The sequence below is a fragment of the Perissodus microlepis genome, chromosome 17, assembly GCF_051167445.1.
Source record: "Perissodus microlepis isolate ML-2025 ecotype Zambia chromosome 17, ASM5116744v1, whole genome shotgun sequence".
NCBI lineage: Eukaryota > Metazoa > Chordata > Actinopteri > Cichliformes > Cichlidae > Perissodus > Perissodus microlepis.
In genome coordinates this window covers 19,183,941-19,200,780 of record NC_140477.1, presented here as the reverse complement: position 1 = coordinate 19,200,780, position 16,840 = coordinate 19,183,941, and the positions used below count along the sequence as shown (strand labels likewise).

At 40.3% G+C, this 16,840-nt stretch overlaps 1 protein-coding gene across 1 annotated transcript; it reads left to right on the top strand.

Annotated features, from left to right (window-relative positions):
• The first annotated feature begins 6,384 nt into the window (after positions 1-6,384).
• Positions 6,385-16,664, top strand: tmem19 (transmembrane protein 19). The gene is made up of 8 exons (XM_084909697.1): positions 6,385-6,605; positions 7,395-7,542; positions 10,083-10,196; positions 12,804-12,941; positions 14,159-14,235; positions 14,318-14,495; positions 14,933-15,142; positions 16,244-16,664. Exons 2-8 carry the CDS (start codon positions 7,413-7,415, stop codon positions 16,402-16,404), a joined length of 1,008 nt encoding a protein of 335 aa, XP_084765823.1. The 5' UTR covers positions 6,385-6,605; positions 7,395-7,412; the 3' UTR covers positions 16,405-16,664.
• Positions 16,665-16,840: the final 176 nt, after the last annotated feature.

The window sequence follows — 16,840 nt, the reverse complement described above, 5'->3', positions numbered from 1 at the left end:
ACAGAGGGACAAAAGGACCCCCTGATGATCCTCTAATCGCCTGAGCCAAGGTGTGAAACTGGGTGTGGGTCCCAATCAGCCAGAGTTTCGGGTGTGTTCATTGTGAAACCTGGCCCCACCTTATCATGCGAATTCCTGAGGTCAGATGGTCCACCTCCACAGGACAAGACTCAGCAGTCCATCTGCATCTTAAGGATAAAGGACACTCTTTCGAGGATGCCAATGTTCACATTTTGGACAGAGAGGACAGATGGTTTGAAAGAGGAGTTAAAGAAGCCATCTATGTCCACTGTGAGCGCCCATCTTTGAACAGAGGCGGGGGTTTACGACACCAACTCTCTGCCATCTATAATCCAGTTTTGAGATCCCTTCCCAGACGCCTTAACGCCCACTCACATCCTGGGCCATCTGACCTCAGGAATTCGCATGATAAGGTGGGGCCAGGTTTCACAATGAACACACCCGAAACTCTGGCTGATTGGGACCCACACCCAGTTTCACACCTTGGCTCAGGCGATTAGAGGATCATCAGGGGGTCCTTTTGTCCCTCTGTGGGGGGATACTCCCACTAGGTTTATATCTGGGACTCTCCACCATTTGACCTTAGAACTGAAGAAGCTTCTCGGATGAGAGGTGAAACGTCTTCAAGTAACTTAAAGAAGTCCAGACGCTTTTCTTTGCAAGCTCCTTTGACTACGATGACCTGGATGACTGAGAACCTTCACAGACAAATTGAATATTACTTAAACTCTCTTAAATTAACTTCCAATAAAGAAGGTTTATCATTGATTGAAATTCATTCAGAAATGTTTAACAAATGAGCTGTCACAACTTTCAAGTACAAAGTTGTTATGAAGTCTGTCACATTCCCCCCCTTTTTTTTCTTTTTTTCGTTTTTTCCCTTTATTTATTCATCCTTCTTATTTCATTGTACTGTCTATTGTTACTCTTATTTGCCTTGTATGCCTACTGTGCAAACTGAACTGGAATGACTGACTGTTCGCTTTATAATTTCAATAAAGTTTGGGGAAAAAAAAACCTCTTCGGCCGCTCCCTTCTGCCGTATTTTGCGGCAAAATTATCCACACCCACCGCCGCGCTATGAATTGTGGGATATATGGGACCACGAAGCGTGCACCGGACCACGCTTGATATTTGGGGAAATCGACGGCGCATTTGGAGTATGCATTTGAAGTACACTTCGAATTGGGACAGCAGTCGTCGCGTGGCGGTGACGTAACCGTACTTAAAATGTGTACTTCAAGCGTGCAGACCCTGAATTGGGACACAGCCATAAACATGGTTACAGCCTGATGCAAGAAACAACTTAGGCCTGTCCTAATAGGGTCACTTCCAGTACCAAAAAAGCGGCATGGCAGTGACTAATCCCATCTTTTATATACAGTCTATGGTTTAAAGTTTGGCTTGCCCATTGATTTCCCTCAGGATTCATTTGCTCCAAGAATCTTTGGGGATTCATATGTGCTCAAATTGTGGTCATAAATATTTTTTTTTACTTGTAAATCAAATGCATATTTGTGTACTGAGTTTTGTAACCTTGTAAACCAAAATATTTGAAAAATGTTATGTTTCTGCATCTATGTGTAAGTTGAAAGCCACACGCAGCCAGGGAACCTGAGCACAGAGTTTTATGTGTAGTTTTTTGCTTTGTATCTGTAACCAGACCTTAACAAAAACAATTGTAACTTGTGTAAATATTTTTACAAACACAAATCTTTTTTTACACACACAGAAATTCTCATCTGTAGATGCACAAACATAACATTTTCACATATTTTGGTTTACAAGGTTACAAAACTCAAATACTCACAAATATACATTTGATTTACAAGTACAAAATATTTATGAGCCCATAGAATTCACTAAACTCCAACATCATGTCATGGTGTTGAAGTCCCTTTCAACAACTACACTTCCCATGAGTCTTGGAAATACAGAATGTTATAAGGTCTTTCTCTCTAATTCTCTCTTAAGGCTCTCTCTCTCTCCAGGGGTGGATCGAGCCCCCCTCTTAAAAAGTTACTGCTGCTTCAGTTTCGCACAAACCACATCTCCTCTGATCCTCCTCCGCTCGTCGCTGCTCGGTAGGTGGCATAATCTCTGTCTTTCCTTCAACAGTTAATGTTTTTGACTGATAGACATTTATGGTGTGTATCCAAAATAAACTACTGATATTAAATCACCACTATGACTGTGTGTGGGTTTAATATTGGAGCATAAGACCAGGATACAAGAAATTTGAGCTGTAAATTATCCGCAGGTTTGTGCACCTGTGTGAATCAGTGGGAGGAAGATATAATTAAACAAATTCTTGTTTTGAGTATTTAGTCTATTGCAATTTGTTGAAAACATTAAATCATTTTGCTTTATACTTTTGGATATACACTCTACAGCCACTTTATCAGGTAGACCTTTTCAACTCCTTGGTAACACAAACACAAACATTTATTCAGCCAATCCTGTGGCAGTAACTCGATGCATTTGGACGTGGTCAAGATGACCTGCAGACATTCAGGCTGAATATCAGAATGAGAAAAAACATTATTTTAACTGGGTTGAACGTGCCGTGGTTGTTGGTACCAGATGGGCTGGTCTGAGTATTTCACGAACTGCTAATCTGCTGGGATTTTCTAACACAACCACGTCTGGGATTTACAGAGGACGGTCCAAAAAAGAGGAAAATATGAAGTAAACTGCAGCTCTGTGGGAGAAAATGCCTTGTTGATACTGACAGGAAAGCAACAGTAACTCAAATAACCACTTGTTACAACTAAGGTATGCAGAAGAGCATTGCAAACTCAAACTTTGCACACAGGCTAAAGCAGCAAGAAGACCACATTGAGTGCCACTCTTGCCATCTAAAAAAAGAAAAGAAAACAAAGGCTACAATTCACACAGCCTCACCAAAACTACGCAATACAAGACTAAAACATGTTTTGTGGTCTAATGAGTCTCAATTTCTGCTGCTGGCTGAAACTTAAGTAATTATAACAACAACAAAACAAAACAAAAAAAGAGTAATTATAATATACTTTTTTAAAATCCCAAGATTGGTATTTTTTGATACAGAACTTTAACATTATTTAACCTCCTAGGACCTGGCATACACATATGTAGACATCACATTTTGGGTTATTTAGACCAAAATACTCAATTTTGCTCTACAAGGGCCTGATATCCACTTACGAGGACATTATACTGCCACTGTTCTATCAACATTTTAAACGAATATCCTCATTTGTGGCTCTCATTTTTCTTAGAAACAAAAATCAGGTAAAAAAAATAAAATCTGATCATTCTTTGTTTTTACATTCATCGGGCCCCAATGTTCCCAAATATCAAAGAGAAATTAAAAATGCATGCTGTGGAAGAGTTCAGGTCTTAGGAGGTTAAACGCATTTAAACACACAGGGGGGAAAAAGCTTAAATAAGTAAAAAGATATGAAATTATGTCATATATACTGTTTGATAACAATATTGTAATTAAGTAAAATCAAAATAAATAGAATACAGTAAAAAGGCACACATTTAAATGAAAATATTAAGTAACAAAATCACACGTAATCAAGTAAAAGCAGAAACTTTTTTTAAATTACGTTTTTAATGCTGGAAAGAAAAAAACTAGTTACTAGTAAAAAGAAGATGGAACAGTTATTCTACATCACTGCTGTGGTGATGCTGTCCCTCTCAGAAATGAGCATATTTGGCACATCTTTTGGTTCTTTCCAGAAAAACCAGGCTGCATCTTTTACTTAGAAAGCATACATGGATTCATAAATGGTTCATGGGGTGTTATAAAAATCGAGGTGTTTTTATGATGAGACACAATCTGTTCTAACCCTGGTATTAAAAGTGTGTAATGTGTACAAACTGCTCCACATTCATTACACAGAAAAGCTTTTAAAATGCTGGCAGATACAGAATCACTTTTATTAGCCTGTACAAATGCAGTGGAACAGAAATACATCTAATCTCAACAGTGTGGTAGTTAAAGCTGAGCTGAGCTTCACAGTCAACTATAATTAGACTTTAATTTATGTGCAAATACCTGTGACACAGTGAATATCCCCTGAGCCTCAGACTGACTTTCCATTTGTAGTGGTAAATAGTAAATCACCCCACATAAACCAAAATAAGGACAGAAGAGTTGAAGGTAAACTGACCTTTCTTATCAGCTGTACCTCAGCACACCGTACACCATGATATCTTAGCTGGAAAATCATTTTGAACCACTGCGACACAACAAAGCTAATTACTAACATCCCGTTCACTGTCTTACTCCTAACATGCTAGCTTGTTGAGCAGTTTTTTGATTATGTGTTACAGATATTTGGCTATAAACCAAAATGATGAAAAGTCAAATTACCAATTAAAGTGATAAGAGTTAATCCTGAAGGGAATGTGAATACACAAACCAGTCTTAACCCACTGCCAGCCTGCTCCTGTGTACATTGAGCTTTATCAGTAATATTCACACACTATTTGCCAAAAACAACACTAAATACTAATAAGAATTTGGAATTAATCATCTGGGAACCATGAAAAACAATGTGCAATCAGGTCACCCAGCTCATCTGGAGATGTTGCACAGAAAATGTTGTAGCTTTCGCTTTGGGCTTTTATAGCTATTGGAACCAGCTGAACCAGCATCATAGTAATGCATCTAATGACTGATGTATTTAATTTATTTACCATAAAGGGTTATCAGAATTGATAGCATTTATTTCCTGGGTTTGATAACGTTCTTGTAAATTGAAGGAATATTAGAAGATTACCAAAGATTTTTGGGATCATCATCTGGGAACCATGAATAAATATGAATGGAATTGAACTGAACTGAAGTGAGTTGATAACATTTGCTAGGATTCATCCTTTGAACACCATCAAGACATTAGATTAAAAAATGTCAACCTCATGATGGCACTAAACAAAAAGTAGGGTCAATAAAAATGTATGTTCACAATGTCAAGGTAAGCCATGCAGTTACTGGAGCTAATTTAATGAGGGGGGGGAGAGATTGGGGAATGTTCATCATCTGAAAACCATGATCAACAATGTGGAAAGATTTAGGCCTTTCAGTCAGTTTGAGTTGGGAAGATTTCACAGAATATTAAGGCCATGTCGGAGGATTACCAGAGTGGGTAGGATTCGTCCTCTGGCAACCACGAATCGTCACACAATAAAATGATAATTCGCACAGTAACTACAGAGGTATTTGAAGGGAAAATGATCAAACCGGTGGATAGATATTTCTTGTTTTTTGAAGCTTCTGAAATCTCCAACTGTATTCTCAATAGGACATAATTGATTTGACTAAAGTGTGTCAATCTTTGATTTTTCATCAGACACCCGATAAAAAAAATTCTGCAGTGATGCAAGACAAGAACAGAGGTCTCTCTGTGCTCTGCTGTCAGGAAGAGAAGTATTTCCCATGGGATCATAAATTAAAGGCTGCATTTTGAGCGGAGCTTTAAAGCTCTTGAAGATCATTGGAAGCTCAGAAATTCCAAGAGGAATGGCAAGACTCATTATAGATATTATTCTGTTTCCTCAAACAGTAGGACATTGCTTTCCATGTAGTCTGTCTGTAAGGGTTATTTACCTGTTGCCTTATGTTTTACTTGAGTCCAGCTTCTTAAAGAGTAAGCTGCAAATCCAAACAAGCAACACTACAAAAACTCGATTACACCAATTGTTGCAGGGTTGCTCCACATGTTTCAAAATCGGTTTCAAGATTTTTCAAACATCCAAAAGACGTACGTCAATGTAATTTTAAGTTCCACGTATGTGTGCACAGTAAAATGCCTTTACATGCCAGGAAACCTAGATTTACAAAATTCATGAACCTCATTGGTCAAATTCCAGAAATATTGCCAAATTATTGTAAGGAGGATCATGAGCACCTCAGCAAGATCTTTAAAAATAACGTTGTGGGTGTTTAATTATCCAAAGTCTTACCAGTCTGAGGTGAGATGGATGACTCTAATGGGGTGCAGCGTTGGTATTTTCTTTTCTTTTTTCATTTTTATACGGGACTCAACTGCCTTAATTTAATTTTTTTTAAGTTTAAAACACGATGAAACCTTTGGAACGTCTTCTGAGTAGACACCAAATTATAAAAGTTTTTAAACCAGAAATATCTTCATAACAAATACAGCTATCAATTAAACACAGTTATTAATTGATGAAATATTCCGATTTCGCCTGTGCTTTTTCGTGTTTCCACCTATGCCAACCTATTTTTAAAAAAAAAAACAAAAAAAAAAAAAACAAAAAAAAAAAACCCTAAAACAAACAAAAAACAAAAAAAGAGCTGTAATTTGGGTTACTGTCCCTTTAAGAACTCAGTGGCTGGCTGCCGGAAGTGGGTCCGTCGTGTTTTCTCCCTCCGGCAGGTGTTTTAGCCTGGAATCTTCAGCGGAGCTTCTGATTTCTGTTTGGTTTCACTGCTAAAATCTTTTTCTCTTTAATTATATTTGTAAGAAACACTAGTGTTAGTTGTTCCACTTCAAAAATAGAAAGCTAACTTTCTCGTTAAAGTAGGGCGTGTAACCGACAAGTCGTGATGGCTCAGGAGATAAACGGTGAGTTTATATGTTTTGGGTTTTTTTTTTTAAGTACCGCTTAAATATATTCCCATGTACCAAACTGACACTTCAGCCCGGTATTTGATATTATTTTAGAGTGTTATTCTGCTTTGTTTAATTTGAGAACACTTAGTTCTCACATGTGTATAATTTCAATGTAAGGGAGGTCTGATGGCGCTTTGTTTTGGTTCCGCTCTCCTCATGACTCTCTTCATGGCAAATTAAGAGAGTGGTTCTCAGGCAGTTCATTTAAACAGAGCTGAGAGCAGAGGGAGGATGAGTACAGGCTAGCCTGAGGTCAGCCAGTGCCAGGGGAGAGTCAGGAGGTTTGAAATGAGGCGGCACAAGGGAGGTGTACCAAGCTGGGCTCTCTGCTTCAGGCTCCAGGAGGCGAGTTTTACATGTCACGTGACTCTTTCTGCCCAACATGATTCCTATAAGTGCCACCTATTCCAAGGAATGGTATTTTTATTTAACTAGCATATTTTATTATATGTAACTTCAAGGTGCTTAATACAGAAAATAGCAAACCTAAATGCTGTGTAGTTTTACAATGCAAGCAAAATACAGCAAAATAAAGCATAAAAAGAAGTTTAGGCTGTATTAGGGTTATATTTTCTGCTCTGAGGCACTGTTACGAAGGAGAAATGAAAGTCTAGGCAAAATGAGAGCTTTTACTTTGTTATTAAACATGTTCTGACCAACTTGAAGTAGCAGTATCGTTTTCTTACAGCAGCAGAAACTATCTAACAAATACTGACGTGACTCTGTCCTCCTGTCCTGCAGCACGGGCCGTCCCTCAGCATGGACTCTGAAAATGACATCTTGATGAAGGAGTCCATCAACATGATGATTGACATGATCGTGCTGTGTGCCACTTTGGCACTCTCTCTCTTCTTCTGGATCCTCTCCCTCACGATGAGCACGTTCTACGGTGAGCTGTCCGCCTGGGAATGTTTTCACTTTAAGGGTTTTCTTTTCCTTAAAACTGCCTTTAAACGGGAAGTTAATCCATTAAATCACGTGCCACTCAATGTGCCCTGAATAGCTTTCACAGTAACTTTGATTTTTTTTTCTCCTGAAGTGGGTTAAAAGCTGAACAGACCTCAGTACCATTTTTCACAGTCGTACATGGACAGAGAGAGCGTGGCAATGAGGACACGAGGCGTATGTTGAAAGACAAACTTGACAGCTGTCAGGAAGAAACTCAGTTCCTTGTATGTGTGCACATACTTGGTGAATAAAAATGAGTCAGGGTCTCTGGTCTTTCTTTTGCGGGCGATCGTGGCTCAAGAGGTCAAAGAATGGTTCCTGAGTAATTCCCTCGTTTTAAATGATAAGAAGACTGAGATTGTGGTGTTCAACAGTAAAATCCCTCGTGCCCAACTCTGTGCTGCCCTGGGTTCCTTTGCTAGCTTTTCTTGTGACTATGTCAGTAACTTGGGTGTACTGCTGGATAGCTCGCTCAAACTCGATAAGCAAGTGTCTGCTGTAGTGAGATCTAGCTTCCACCAACTGCGCCTTATCTCTAAGGCTAGGCATTATGTTCCGCATGAGGACCTGGAGAAGCTTATTCACGCTTTTGTGACCTCCAGGTTGGATTATTGTAACTCTTTGTACTACGGTCTTCCCTCTTCTCTTCTTCTTAGACTGCAAACAGTCCAAAATGCAGCAGCCTGCCTTTTGACTGGTACCAGGAAATTTTGCCATATTACTCCTGTCCTAGCTAGCTTGCATTGGCTGCCCATAAAGTACCGTATTCAATTTAAAATATTACTCCTTACTTTCAAAACTATTAATAAATTAGCGCCAAGTTATCTTAGTGAACTTCTCAAACCACATACTCCTGCTAGAACACTCAGATCTGCCACTCAACTACTTCTGACCCAACCCAGATCTCGACTGAAGTCCCGGGGTGACCGTGCGTTTGCTCTGGCTGCCCCGGTACTGTGGAATACCCTTCCTCTCGACCTCCGCGCATCTGATTCCATTGCACTGTTCAAATCACGATTAAAAACCCACTTATTCAATCTTGCCTTTCCCTCTAGTTAATATTTCTTTTATGATTTTATATCATGCACTTTTATGCTCATTTAAATTCTTGTTTGCTCTGTACCTGTTGCTTTCCTATGTATCAGTGACAGTTATCTGCTTGCATACTTAGTACTTGCTTTGGTCCTATTTCTATTATCCTCCTCCTATTCTCTATCTTACTTGTTAAGCACCTTGGCATACCCTTGGTTTTTAAGTGTGCTTTATAAATAAAGTTTATTATTATATTATTATCAAGAGTTGGGAGTTCGCCTTGTAATCGGAAGGTTGCCGGTTCGAGCCCTGGCTTGGACAGTCTCGGTCGTTGTGTCCTTGGGCGAGACACTTCACCCGTTGCCTACTGGTGGTGGTCAGAGGGCCCGGTGGCACCAGTGTTCGGCAGCCTCGCCTCTGTCAGTGTGCCCCAGGGCAGCTGTGGCTACAATGTAGCTTACCATCACCAGTGTGTGAATGTGTGTGTGAATGGTTGGATGACTGGACGTGTAAAGCACTTTGGGGTCCTTAGGGACTAGTAAAGCGCTATACAAATACAGGCCATTTACCATTTCTTTTGAACAACATGATAAGTAAAGTTTGGGTTTCATGCTGTTACTCAAAGGTTTGAGATTGAGCATTTGTTTGTGCTTCAAGCATTAGATTTTCACAAATGACGAGACATGTTACAGCATTTCCACCAAGATTTTCCTCACTTCTTCTCCTTCTTATACTACTTCCTCCTCCTTCTCCTCCATCTTCATCATCCTTTGTCCAATATCCTCCATTACTTCTAAGCTGTCCGTCAGATCATTTCTAATCTTCTCCTCCTGCTCACTCCCAGTGAAAATCTGAAGACCCCCACCTTGGCCTCCAGTCTTTCTCTCAGTACCACCGTCCCCACACAAAAAATCACAGTGGGTCTCACTACCATCTTGTAAATCTTCTGCACTCGTCTCCACCCACTGCACCCTGCCACATTTAAATTATTTCAACAGCTTACATTATCGAAGCACATCAGCTCGTTTCTCGTCTCTCTGGTTTCATTTTGAAATCCTCATCATCAGATAGATTTCCCTTCTACAGCTGTCCCCACTGAAATCAGTCCCTGCATGGTTTTAAATTAAGACACAGTTACTGGATTGTTACACTTTGAGTGACCTGACACTGTTGTTGGAGTTGATCACCTCCAAAGCCCACAATGAGCCAGAAAAAGGCAGAATAATACGCAGCAGCTGTAGTTTAATCAGTTATATTAAAAAAACAAAACAGTGCATCTCATTTCTTTTTAATATTTAAAATAAAATCTTTTTCACTCTGTGATCAATTTAAAAATAAAAACGGATCTTTACGTGCTTCAGTAAATCCTTCAAATGATCAGTCGGGTGGAGAGGTGCTGATGATAGTCTTGGTGTGTGTGTGTGTGTGTGTGTGTGTGTTTGTTTTCAGGCACGCTGCAGCCTGTGTCGCCATGGCGTTGGTTGTTCTCCATCTTGGTACCCCTCACGGTGACGATGCGAGCGCTGAAGAGATGCAGTCTGGACCGATCGGGAGCGCTGGCCGGTGAGTATTTGTCATCACCTTTACCCACCTGCGTGATGTCAGAGGAAGTCGTTTGGGCTTCCTGGCTCGCTGCTTAGCCGTTATGAAGTCATTTCGAGTGAACATTAGAAGAGTTGTGATGTTTGGTGTGTGTCTACACTGCGTTAAGTTGCTGCATTGTGATTGGTTAATAAAGTGGTGGGTGAGCGTGTTTTGGTTTTGTTTTTTTGTTTTTTTTAAAGGGGGATATTCTATGACCTTTTAAAATAAAGATGATTCTCCAGTACTTACATTTTTTCCAAGAAGAGGCACATTTTAAAAAATCCAAACCATTTTTCCAGTTTCAGATAACACGCAAGCTCTTCAGGCTGCTGCTTTTGCCTGTTTTCTTGGTATTATATGACGTAAGCGATGCATTTAAAACCAAGGACTGTAACGCATTTCCAGCACTTGCACCAGAAAACAACTAGACCTCTTACTACGCGTCTGCAGATGACGCACAGATCTCGTCATGTGATCCATTAAACTGAAGTTATGTTGGTCACAGAAGACTTGTTCTCATATGCTTGAGTTAAAGAGCAGAAAACGGGATTTCTGGCCGCAGTCATGGACTTTAAAGATCTAAAACTCATAATCCACATTAATACGGTCACAAAATCGCCCCATGAACGGACTCAATTCTCACATTAGACACCTTTTAATTCCTGAATCGGCACTTTAAAAATGTAAACCAGAGCCTGAATTCGATAAAGTGTCTGTGTAACAGACAAGCAGAGGGAATTTTTCCACACGTCTCACGTTGCTGTCTTTAGTTTGAAATATTCAGCTTACTGCTGATATCTTCCATTTGATGTTTATTTTGTGGAATTTGTTTACAGTTCTGTGAAAAAGCATTTGCTCCCATCATTCATTCAGGATTTTCTGATATAGATCAGATTTCATGGCTCCATTAAGCCATCCTAAAGCAGCCTCAAACCATCACACCACAACCACTACGTTTGACTGTTGGTATGATATTATTTTGATGAAATCTTGCATTAGTGTTAGTCCGTCTACAGAATGCTTTCAACAAACTCTCGGGTATCATCCAGATTTTTTTTTTCCCAAATATGAGCCGAGCCTTTGTGTTCTTTTAGCTCAGCACTGCTTTTCTCCTCGAACTCTCCTACTGTTGCCATTTTTTGCCCAATCTCTTTCTTATTGTTGAATCACGAACTGTGACCTTGCAGTTCTGTGAAGAGAAAATTATTAGAAAGTCAAATGAAGTCACACTCAGGTATCTAATTTTTACATGCGCATGGGCGGTCACGGTCCGATCTGCTCTGCTTTCAAAGTGCGCACAACAGATGTGACAGAAAAACCGCGCAGGGCTCTCAGCGCATTCTTTATTTATACTCCAAGTGAGCTTTCAAGGAAGTAGGAGTGGTATGTTCAGTATACAAAAACGTTTCCATAATAGGAGAAACCTTTAGCTTATCTGTTGAAACAGGAGATAGCTTGGTATGTATAGAAACTTAAACATTTCCTTAAAAGGAGAGTGAGAGAGGGGGGAGACCGTTAACTCAGGAGGTGGTATCGTATGTCCCCGCATTCCTCTACACATCTGGTTCCACTTTCCTTTCCTGTGGTGGTTCCAACTCACAAGCTCTCCTATCTTAAATGAAGCTACAACTAAACAATAATCACAAAACTAAAAAATCTCTTATCAAGTTCTTTAGATGTTGCTCTGGGTTCTCTGATGGGTCGTTGATGACCTCTTGGAGTAATTTTGGTTAGCCAATCTCTCCTGGGAAGAATCACTGAGGTTCACTAGAGTCCCAAAGCCTTAGAAATGTCTTTGTAACACTTTCCAGACTGATTGAAATCAATGACTTTGTTTCTCAGCTGTTTCTTTAGATTCTGGCATGATGTGTTGGTTCTATTTGAGATATTTCTTCATTCAGCAGGTCAGGCAGTGAAATTGAACTCGGTAGTTAATTACAAATAATTCATGAGTTACTTTTTGCCATGGGCCAGGTACGTTTGGTTGACTGTTTCCCTTAATAAATGAAATCATAATTTAAAAAGTAGATATTGAACTTGTTCAGGTTATCGTTCTCTGATATTAAAATTTGTTTGATCCGAAACATTTAAATATAACTAATGTGCCAAAAAACTAAGAAATCAGGAAGGGGACAGTTACTTTTTCACAGCACTGTAAGTTTTCACATGTGAAGTGACAGTCATTAAATTCTTGAAGTTTTCGTTGACAGTTTTGCTTTTTGCTTTTTATGGATTTAACATCCACAAAAGACCTCACAATTCTGAAAACTGAGTCACGAGGCTGCTGCCTGAAGTCGAGGCAATCATGAAAAGAACTGATACTGATCTGATTTATTACACTGCTGAATGATGCCTCTGTGACGGTCAGGCGATCTACAGTATATGAAGAGGGGATGTGATTCTTCTGCCTTCCAGGAAACGCAAAATGAAACAATCTTTATGGGATTTTTTTTTTGTAAAGCTTGACATCTTCAGCTGGGTTTGTTCTTTTTAAACATTTGGCAACCTGAGAAAATAGAAAAGTACAGAACGGCACGCTCTGAATGACTGGTGAGCTTGCGCTAACATGCGTTTCTGTGCCCTCAGCCCTCCTGGTGGGGTTTGTGTTGACGATGGCAAACTATAGCTTCTTCTCCACTCTGCTGGCCTTCTTCATCACCTCCTCCAGACTGACCCGCTGGGGAGGAGCGCAGAAGAAGAAGATCGACGCCGAGTACAAAGAAGGTGAGAGACGTAAAGGCCTCACAGGTGCTGCAGAGACTGGTGGAAGCTCTGTGACACAGTGAGGAGGCGGAGCCAGAGAGAGTGAGAGATGAAAACACTTTTGATGTCTTACTCAAACTAGCGGCACAAAGCATCCGACCATTAGCTTGTGGGTGAAGTAAAGCGTCCATCAGCAGCTCCACTGACTGAAACGGAGCTGAAGCTGTGCATGCACTTGTGTTTGTAAGAAACCTGACAAATTTAAAGCTGATAACAAACTTTGCTGCCATCCTCAACAATTCTAACAGACACACCTGTAACATGCACAGGTGTGTCTAAGCGAGGGAACAGCATTTTGTTGTTTTGTTGTTGTTTTTTTAGTTTGTTTTTTTTTAGTTTATTTAACAAAAATGAATATGTGCGTAATTACTGTTTAAAAATAAATAAATAAAAAAATTCTAACTAAATCATGCATTCTCATAAACTTACAATCAGCTCTGCGTTTTATCATCTGAGAAGGGATCCCCTTTCCCCAAACTGAAACAAAGAGGTAACAGACATCACAGTCATCTTAATAAAATATCATCTTCTTCCTCCTCACCTTAAGCCTCGTCTCCTGAACTGAAGTCAGGGCTCTAACACACGAAAACATACGTAAAATAGCTAATTTATGTCCGATATTGTCACAATTACTTATCGTCAACAGATTAGACATGAGATGCATAAACAACAACAGCAATAGCAAATCAGGAAGTGTGTTCACAAACAACAGTAGAAACGTGCACTCCGGTCACAGCTTTTATGGAGTACAGTCTAACTTTAATACTCGGATCTCTTGTAGCTGGCCAAAATGCGTTTGTCCAGCAGCCACCATAGCTAGGATCTCTATTTAATTGGGAGGGGTTAGGAAATAGACCTCTGTTGACCATAATCTGTAATCTGCTGGCATCTAGTGTTGAAAATGTAACTTTAAATTCAATTATTTTGCATATTAAGTTTATTCATATGAAATTTAAATCAACTAATAACATATTTTACATTATTATACTAAATATGTTTATTTATTGCTTTTTTAATGGGCCAATGTGACGAGTTTGTCTTTTAAATGATCTGTGGCTGAGAGAAAAAAAACTAAGCATCTGATTGGTGACTCCCCTTGACCCCACCGCCTTTTACCTGGGCTGCTTAAACAGTTGTCCTGGAACAGTTTGAATTAAATGTGAATTACTTGTTTTTAGGGGGTCAGAGGAATTGGGTTCAGGTCTTCTGCAATGGAGGTGTTCCCACTGAGCTGGCGCTGCTCTACATGATCGAGGTAAACTGAGAAGCACAGGAAATAAGCTGCTCTGTGTGAGTGTAATGTTAGTAAAGTTGTTCATTTCCTGCTCGTGCTTCAGGTGGGTCCAGGTGAGATCCCCATCGATTTCAATAAGCAGTACTCTGCCTCCTGGATGTGCCTCTCCCTACTGGGCGCGCTCGCATGCAGCACCGGGGACACCTGGGCATCTGAGGTGGGGCCAGTCCTCAGCCAATCAAAGCCGAGACTCATAACCACTTGGAAGGAAGTCCCCACAGGTGAGGAGCCAGTAAGAGGGTGGGGTAATGATGTGAATGTTCGACTTTGTGTTAAAGAGGGGAAAAGTCCCACAGCACAGTTCAGATCAGACTGGGGTTTTTTTAAAGTTGTGAAGCTCAGGACTCCTGAGAATTGATGAAGCCAAACACACAGATTAGATTTTCACAACCGTTCATCAGGACGAGGAGGCGTGATTGTGAGCTTCATTAATAATGTGACTTGTCACATTGATTTATCTGAAGGGAGTCCACAGATGAACACTTCTTTTCATGCTGTGTGGCATCTCATTAAAAGGCTGTAGGTACAGAAGATCAGCAGTAAAAAAAAAAAAAAATCCTTTTTTTAGATTTCAGTTGACCTAATCACGCGTCCTTTTACGCTGAAAATAATTTTTAGATAAGTCGTCTCATTTTTCTGGGGTTTTTATTCCCTGCAGGAACAAACGGAGGCGTTACTCCCATAGGATTGGTTGCCAGCTTCCTCGGTGGGGCAGCAGTGGGTGTGGCTTACTTTGTGACGCAGTTGCTAACAGTCAGCGACCTCCACCTGGCCGACCCCCAGTGGCCGATCGTCGTGTACGGCGGCGTGGCCGGCCTGCTCGGGTCCATGCTGGACTCTTTCCTGGGGGCGCACATGCAGTACTCAGGTGGGTTTGAGCCAGATCTCATGTGAATGTCGTTAAGTGTTTGCATACGTAGAGAAACTTCCCGATCTGCCACACAGCCTCTATGATTCTGTCTCGCAAACCCAGATGTGTTAGACAGATTCAGATGTCACATTCAGACTTTGAACCTTCAAAATGTTGTTTGATATCATTTACTGACTGAATCTCAATCCGGGCTCACATTTCAATATGAAATGTAATCAGATTACAACCAGCCTCTTTTAAAAATGCCCTTAAAATCCATTTAGTTCCATTTCAGCCTCATCTTCACTCAATTGTTCCAATAATCTCCAAGATCCAGCTGCAACAGATGTTTTTCATCAGTGTGATCAACATGATCAATGATTGATCAGTGTCTGAAGCTTTACACAGATCAGTTTGATTTAAACACCAATTCTCAGCAACGTACAGCAAATGTTTGCAGTCTGACTGCTGAGTTACAGAGATGAGATTAAAGTTTAGTTTGAGCTGATATTAAATCAGATGTAATGGATGTAAGGAGTTTTTCCTTTCCGCTGTTGCCAAAGTGCCTGCTCACATGGTGTTGTCTGATTGTTGGGTTTTTTACCTTACAATGTGAAGCTCCTCAAGATGATTTGCTGCTGTAAAAAATAAGATTGAACTGAATCTGATGCTGAAGCTTGACGTTCATACGGAGATCAGAGGAAGCAGGAGAACAGTGAGTGGCTTCCTTTTAGAGTATTAAACATGCCCAGTTAGAGTGAAGTTCTGCAGTTTCTTTCCATATAATAATGAAGTTGAACCATTGAACTCAGCGGCCCTCAGAGATCAAGCAGCTTTTACTTCAGTGAATGTCGTTGGTTTCAGGAGAAAATCCCAGCTCATGGAGTTCAAACTTATTTCACTAAAAATTAAACAGAATTAAAACGTAGCTTCAGAGGGGCTCTCCTAAACCTCAGTCCCTGTTTAGCTTGACTGAAACAAGTAAACCGCATCTGCAGACTAATAAAAAAAATTTTTAAAAAAAGAGTTTAACTTTTTGGTAACGTTTTCTGCAGCTGGGATTTCCTTTCGTGCAAAGACACGCAGAGATTTTCTGACTTTTCTCCTGTGTCCCCTCAGGCTTTGACGCGAGCATCGGGAAGGTGGTGAGCTACAGCTCCGCCACCACCCAGTGGATCTGCGGGAAACCCATCTTAGACAACAACGCAGTCAACCTGTTCTCCTCTGTCCTCATCGCGCTCATCCTGCCGGGGCTGGCCTGGGGTGCGTGGCCTCGATAGACTGACACTAAAAAGCACAGTTCAGTTGTCTGCCTGTTTTATGACCTGCTGGCTGCCTGAATTAGCGTTACTCAAACATTGACTAAACATCTGAGACCAACATCTTTTTTTTTTTAAACAAAACAAAAGACAGGTTTTAATAACTGAGCCACACCTGCACCATCAGCTGCACCCACACCATCAGCTCAAAGCCACTGTGTTTTTAAACATGACATGTTCAGGAGACCATGGATGTATTAAACTTCACTGCCAACCCCTCAGTCTGGATTTGACTGATTTGTTTTAGATGAGATGACGTTTCTGCCATTTAGTGAAAAAAATAAAATAAAATCAGGAAATGAAACTGGTGTAATTTTGGTCTAAACAAAGAAAACTAGCAGCAGGGTGGAAGGTTGGTGACTGTGTCTGCAGAGCTGTGATTAGATGAATATGAACA

What these genes read in the sequence shown, in the direction of transcription:
- tmem19 (XM_084909697.1), top strand. Translation starts at nt 7,413, where the DNA reads ATGGACTCTGAAAATGACATCTTGATGAAGGAGTCCATCAACATGATG. An exon ending in CCGATCGGGAGCGCTGGCCG is followed by an intron (nt 10,197 to 12,803) that starts GTGAGTATTTGT and finishes CTGTGCCCTCAG; the next exon opens with CCCTCCTGGTGGGGTTTGTG. An exon ending in CGACGCCGAGTACAAAGAAG is followed by an intron (nt 12,942 to 14,158) that starts GTGAGAGACGTA and finishes ACTTGTTTTTAG; the next exon opens with GGGGTCAGAGGAATTGGGTT.